The sequence below is a fragment of the Etheostoma cragini genome, chromosome 8 (assembly GCF_013103735.1).
Source record: "Etheostoma cragini isolate CJK2018 chromosome 8, CSU_Ecrag_1.0, whole genome shotgun sequence".
In the NCBI taxonomy this organism is placed as follows: Eukaryota; Metazoa; Chordata; class Actinopteri; order Perciformes; family Percidae; genus Etheostoma; species Etheostoma cragini.
In genome coordinates, this window is record NC_048414.1 from 24,648,235 (window position 1) to 24,655,322 (window position 7,088).

Genomic DNA, 7,088 nt, shown 5'->3' on the forward strand with positions numbered 1-7,088 from the left:
TGGAAAAAGGCTGCAATGAAACAAAGAGTGAAAAATTTAAAGGGGTCTGAATACTTTCCGTACCCACTGTATGTATAGTGTTATATTCTGGGAGAGGAAGAGAGTGTCTTTCAGCAATAAAACACATTTGAATAGCCTATCATCATATCTATTTAGTCAACGTGTAAGGCTATTTTAGTTTGATGTTGGATACTTTTCTATTTTTATAATTTATCTAATCATAACTGGGATTATAAACTAATAAACAGAATGATGCAAAAAAAAAAGTACAATACAGAATGCAGGTGAAATGTTTGACAAACATGTTATTGATGGGGGAAATATAAGGGGACAAAAATTAAACACACTGCTATGCTTGTAACTGTGTAACTTGTTTTTTGGGCTGCCACAACTTCTCCCTTTACTCTACTAAAAACATGCTCCCTCACAATAAGGGGTGAAAGTCAAATTGAGCAATTATTTTACTGGAGGCAATTCTTACATTCCAAGGCCCAACAGCTGCTGCAACATTGCTGAAGGAAACTGGCTGTCAATAAGTCCCAACCTTTAGTTGCTGTAACAGAGATGGTTACCTGGAAGTTAGTCTCCTTCCAGCCCGGTTTCTTGGCCAACATCCTGACTAAGGCCTGGCAGGGCATCTCCGCCTTATCCATGGTCTCCACAGCCTAGAAGCACACATAACTCCATACATTAATAATACCGCATATTATTGTACAACATATCAGTTGTTTCCTTGGCTCCAACAGAATTCAATATGCTACAGAGTTTTTAGTATTTCACACAGAAACATATAACTGATTTGAGTTCAATCAATGTGTTTTAAACATGTGTACACACATGGCATGATTATTTTCATTATTGATTGATATGCCAATTATTTTTTCAAACACTTTAGCTATGCCCATTACATCTGACAGTCCATGGTGATCCACTAACATTTTTGTTTTATTCAAATAAAAGTCTAAAACCCAAAGATATTCAGTTTACTGTCATATGACAAGTAAAGCAAGAAAAAATTATCACATTTGAGAAGCTGTAGCCAGAGAACATTTGGCATTTTTGTTTGAAAAAGAAACCGTTGAATTATCAAAATATTAGCAGATTATTTTTCTGTCAATTAACTAACATAAATTTCTGTTTTGTGAGGACGATTGCTGGTGCATGACAGGAACCATATTTCTTTTATCCAAACAGATGACAATGTATTAATCAGTGCGTCATGAACTAACAGTCACCAAGGAAGGGAAAAAAAAGAAAAAAGAAAAAAAAGAAAAAGACTTCACCCTCAGGAACTCCTCCATACTAGCCAGTCTCTCCTTCCAGTTGGCCGAGTCCAGCAGCTGTAGACAAGAGGCAGGAAGTACACCTGCTGCCCGCTCCTCACACACCTCAACCTGACAACACACACAGACAATAAGTAATCACAAATTCCAGCAGCAACATCCTAATAATGCTTAAACCCTTTCAGAGGAAAAGTCAATGTGCTCATCAAAACAGACACTTTTCACAGCAGACATCTTGACTTATCAAAAACAGGAAAGGCACACGTATGAATATAAACATTGGCTCAATTTTATTCGTAGTATCTCAGTAAGCCATACAAGTTTGCGAGCATTAGGGTTGGTTACAGAAACCCTTAACAACTAGTATCTACTGAGCTAAATAGCAACACATATTTCAGTGCCACTTAAATGCCTGTGCTGCTTTCTGGTGCTCCAAAGCAGACATCAGAGGCAACAGATCCATCGCTGCATGTGACACTAGTTAACATTGCACTAGTAGTAGCAGGCTTAAATACAGTTAAAATGCTGACAACTAAAACGGTGTAAATTGTGGCTGTATTTCTCTGGAAATGAATCCAACACTGTGCAGTCCAACAGTCTGCAGCTAAAGACACAGCCACAGTAACTGCACTTTGAAATGCAAATGCCTGGAGAAATAAATTTGTCACATTGACTTTAAATAAATAATTTAAGTTTGCCCATATGGCCTTAGGAATAAACACCATTTCAAAAATATAATTTTTGGACAAGTATTGTAACAATACCCAACCATAGCAAGCTTGTACAATGGAGCCCTTTAGCTCACCTAAATGGAACTCAGCCATCATTAATACTAGAGTACACTACACTAACATTCCTTATTGTTGACGAAAAAAGACGACTAAAGTGTTTTGCATCAATTAAAAACTAAGATAAAATCCTTCTTTATTTTTGTCTACAATTGTCTACTTTTTCATCAATAGAACTAGTGCAGGGCCCGTTTGAAGCGCCGTGGTTCAATCAAGCGCGGCACAGCTGGCTCAACAATAGATTTGGGGTGCCCCCTTTTTCATCTAGCCATCACACATCAAGGTAGCAATGTGGCCCGGGCGGGAAGGGAGGAAGCCCGGTTAAGCCTTCTGGAGAAGCCGCTACAGCGCGTATCCCCGGGTAAGGGAATGAGACTGAGACGATCAACAGCTTGCAGAGCAGCTGGAGTAATGTATGCAACTAGTGGCAACAACGTGTGTGACTGTATTGGCTTGATATACAGTAAAACCAGACGCGTTTAACAAAGTTGCATTCAACGAGTGTATATTGTCAAGTAATAATGGCATTTTGTGAATGACTAAAACTAACAAGGACATTTGGCACAAGACTAAGACTAAATTAAAAATAGGTGACAAAATGAACACTAATAGCAGCTCCTCCAACTTTAGAAACGCCAGCTAGCAGGGCCATATCTAGCCCAAAAAGGGCCAACTTCTTAAGGACAGTACTGTCTTTGTTTGTGGTGTGACTGCTTACCTTCTAGTCTCTTATCTACTCAGATTAATTTAAATAAAAAAAGATGGATGACTGACCATATTTCATTTTCAAAACATTCAAAAATGGTTGCGTTATTTTTGCTTCAAAAGACAACAAAATAATACAATCAAATCTGTATGTAACTGTTTTCTGATTGTTTTGTATTAGAAGTGAAATTAATTAATGCATAATAATCATGAAACCATGCTTTATTACAAAGTATAATCGTACCAACAATATCTATAATTGTTGCATTCCTAAGGTAAACCTTCCAAAAAGACAAGTGGGAAACAATGTTTCTCACCTCTTTGAGGAAAAACTTTTTTTTAAAGATGTTGGAAAAGGGGCTGGCGGTTGTCTTACATTCTGACATATACTGCATGCACCCATGGTACAGTGAGGCCGCATTTTGACAGAAAGCTTTGACTGCAAGGTAAATGTGTGCACATGGACTTACCGAGAGTTCCGTCTCTGTGAATTCTCTACTCTCAGGGGTCTTCTTGGTTTTTCCAGCAACTGCACAGGTTGGTTTGCCTTTCTTAGATGGACCTGCTGACGACTGCCGAAATAAGACACAAAAACCTGTCAGGTACAACTGAAGATTTTAATTTAAAAACATATCTGTTAAGTCTCTATTCCCGAATGAGGAGACACTAGGGTGAGTAAGCCCACGGATTAAAAAGTATTGCAATATTTATATATTTGACGTATTACAAGCAGTTTGTGTGTGGCGACAAACGTGGAAAAAATACTGTATTAAGTTACTGCAAACCGAACATTTCTGACTGCTGCAGCTTCACAAGAAAAAAAACTTGCCTAAACATGTTGACTTTTATTGTTAAATACTCACAGAAAATGCAATGTGTTCGTCAGTGAGCTTGACAATGACCACTGTCGTTTATCCAAAATCTGGCATGTTTTGACTGCACATCAATTTTAAATAATGCAATGAGTATTGAAACAAGGAGCCGCAACCACATTGTTTAAGGTCATACCATTTATAACAAAGTGACAGTTTTAGTTTTCTATGTGCATTGCTCTTAGCATACCTTGCTGGCAGCACCAGTTTGAGTCTTCCTGGGAGGGCCAGAGGATTTGGGTGGAACTTCAGCAGCAGGAGGAGCTTTAGCAGCTGGCTTCTTTTCCAGTCCTCCTCCTGCAGCCTTCTTCCCTCCAGCGAGCTCTACTTTATCAGCTGACTCCTTTATCTGTCACCACAGAAAACACAAGACAGTGGTTAGCAGACAATTACAATAAAAGCGGGAGCATTCTCCCGGTTTGAATGCTACTGATCCTTACCTTATCCAGTTTGAGTTTATCCAAATCAGACAGGAAAGGGTTCACAGCTTTCTCTCCCACCACTTTCATGGCCGTCCCCAAAGCTTCAAAGGCAGCGTCACGCACTTCCGGAGCAGAGTCATTCACTTGCTGAAATGGTTAAAGAGGAAAAGGTACATGTAGGCTTTTAAAAAAAACATTTTAAACGTGAGCCAAGTGACTTTCCCCCTTTTTTGATTAACAGCCTGAAATCAAGTGCACTTAGCAATGTTATGTTATTGTGTCATGTGTTAAGCCCCAGTACTGTATGTTGTGCTTTCAGGGAGCAACAATGCTCTCTCTCTCTCTCTCTCTCTCTCTCTCTCTCTCTCTCTCTCTCACATGCTATTCATATTAGCATTTCCCTAGTCTTTGTCCTTTACGTTCCACTTCCGAGATTGCTCCAGTGCTGCAGGAAATTCCGCTGGCTGGCTTTCTAGTTCTTTCTTCAATCTTTCCCCAGTGGGTTGGGCTAATCCAATGAAAACAAGAGGGGTGTTCTGAAGACAGACTGTTACCTGTGCAACAGGGATGCTCTGAAAACACCCCCATTAGCAATTAGTGCTTTTCCACCCATAAACCCTAACAGTCTATGCTTCCACCTGATTTAATAACATGGCAAAAAAAGAATCGACCAATCAGAATTTTGTCCGAGCCAGATCATATCGACCAATCGACAAACACTGAAGAACAGTAGTTACTGGATGTAACTTTAAACTTCCCTTGTATGAGTAAGAGCGAGGCAGAGGGATGTGACCCATGACCAGATTATCATAGTTCTTAAAAATCCAAAGCAGTGACTAAACAGACATTTCAAACACAAGACATGTGCAGTCCCAGTGACCTGCCAATGCGCATTTAACCCACGCTGGCCTCGTTCATGAGTCAGCCATCACTCTGTTAGTAAAGAATCAAGTCTGTAGTGTAGTTTATACACATTACTGAAAAAACAGAGAATTGTACAGCAACAACCAGCTTAGAATTCCCAGAGATGGCATTTTATTTATTTATTTATTTAATCTAGGTTATTTATTTTAGATACATTTTTTTATTTACATGTGTTGAAACCGTATATTTTCAACAGGAAAGGCAACCCTGCCTGTTTGCTGTTACATCTCACATGTGACTTTGACTTAATGCTGAACATTTAGCCTACTTTCTAGCAAATACATGATAAATAATAGTTATTTATCATGTACCACGATTCAGCCGAAAAAAATTCAGATTTGCGATCCATATCGCCCAGCCCGACTACCATTGAGTGAACCTATTATTATGAATCCCACTGCTTTTCTGAAGCATGACCGTGCTTATAATTATTCTCACTGCCTAAGGAGTAAACAAAAGTTCCGCACTGCGGCTTGAACTTTATTTTCATTTCAGTCCGATATTGAGAGGGCTAACTATATCAAACAACGCATTTGCTTACAGCAGTACCAAAAAGGTGAAGGTAGCAATACTGTTAAGATATTACCACCTAGAGTATGTGTACCTTGATAAGAGCAGCACAGAAGGGTTTGAGGACGCTTTTGGGCAATGTGGCCTGTGTGCAGTGTCTGAAGGAGCGGGCCAGAAACAGAGAGGCTTGCTGCTTAATGGAGGGATTCTTATTGTCCATCACAGCCAGGATGTCCTCCGACAGGTTCTGAAGAGTTGTCTAGAAAACAAAGAGGTCATATTGAATATGAAATCAAAACAAAATTACAAGTTGTCAAATAACATTTTTTTTTTAGGTTCGCATACTATATAGGTTCACAATAAATTTTGGCCCACCTAGTGCACCAAAAAAATAAGACAGGAAACTGTTTTCCAACTATTATTATACTCAATGCAGAATTTGGCAGATTTGCCGACTGATAACTCCCACAGAATTATTTATGTTTGAGCTATGAAACAGGTTGCTATAAAAAATGTAATCTTTGTTTTTCATAATTTGCTGAACTCTAAAAGAAGACTTTTTTGCTGACTTTTTAGGGCTTTACTTCAACCAAACTGTAAGCAAGAAAGCAATACACATGCAATAATACGGTCAAAATATTTGACTTTCGATAAAATGAAAACATATAAATAAACTGTACATGTTGGCACTTAATTTGATTCTTATTTTCCAGTGTGGCCCTTATTGAAATTAAGTTTGATACCCCTGTTGTAAAGGCTTAATGACACAAACACAAGAAAATTTATATTTTCTAACTAATTGCTCCATTCACTTGACGATGAGAGAGTAGATAAGAAAGAGGCTCCATAGGAAAGGAGGATTGGTTCATGGTAGATTTAAGCAGTTAAAGCTTCAGGAAGGAAAACAAAGTGACATTTTAGGATGCCACTTAAAAACAGATAAGAGAGGCTTTGTTCAGAGTTTTCATATAATGGAATGTAACCTATTCACAGCAGTAGCAACCAGAACAAACAAACAAACAAACTGAAAATAAAGCAAAAACATCACGGACATATTCAAAGGGGAAATACAGATTACAAGGAGTACAGATTTTCAGCCCGGTGTTCAGGCCTGTTTAACAGGGGTACACATCCAAATGAAGCCCCACAACCCAGTGGTGAAAAGAGATCAAGGAGCATTATCACAGATGTTGTGTTCTGGCCTTTTTCTAAGCTGGTTTTCATCACAGTAGATAGTTTCTCCACTACTTTTGCTCTTCAACTTTTGATTGGGTGATTCAAGAAAGTCAAATTATAGAATGTACTTACGGTGAGGAAGATGGCATCAATAGCCTCCTGCAGGGCCTGGACAACCTGAGGCTTCTTTTCCTTGAACTTCTCCAGAACAGTGGGAACCACCTAAATACACACAGTGCTTTAATTTTGTAGTTATCAATGAGTTTGAAACATAGAATAATACTGTCAATTAATTGTTGTTTCACAGGACCAGTTAAATCTGTGTCGGTGACTGACTAAAGATATTGTTATTGTACTGTTATTTAGAACAGCTGAAAAAAAAGACAGGAAAATGGGGGGGGGGGGGGG

At 38.7% G+C, this 7,088-nt stretch overlaps 1 protein-coding gene across 5 annotated transcripts in view; it reads right to left on the bottom strand.

The window, feature by feature from the left end:
* The window catches only part of ckap5 (cytoskeleton associated protein 5), a 40,711-nt gene that overhangs the window by 23,865 nt on the left and 9,758 nt on the right, over positions 1-7,088 (bottom strand). For all 5 annotated transcript variants that reach the window (XM_034878280.1, XM_034878276.1, XM_034878279.1 and 2 more), the window contains exons 10-16: positions 6,813-6,902; positions 5,599-5,763; positions 4,089-4,217; positions 3,839-3,997; positions 3,247-3,348; positions 1,284-1,394; positions 573-665 (exon numbers count right to left, since the gene is read on the bottom strand). In XM_034878280.1, coding sequence (XP_034734171.1) covers positions 573-665; positions 1,284-1,394; positions 3,247-3,348; positions 3,839-3,997; positions 4,089-4,217; positions 5,599-5,763; positions 6,813-6,902 — 849 coding nt within the window. The remainder of the gene's footprint in view (positions 1-572; positions 666-1,283; positions 1,395-3,246; positions 3,349-3,838; positions 3,998-4,088; positions 4,218-5,598; positions 5,764-6,812; positions 6,903-7,088) is intronic.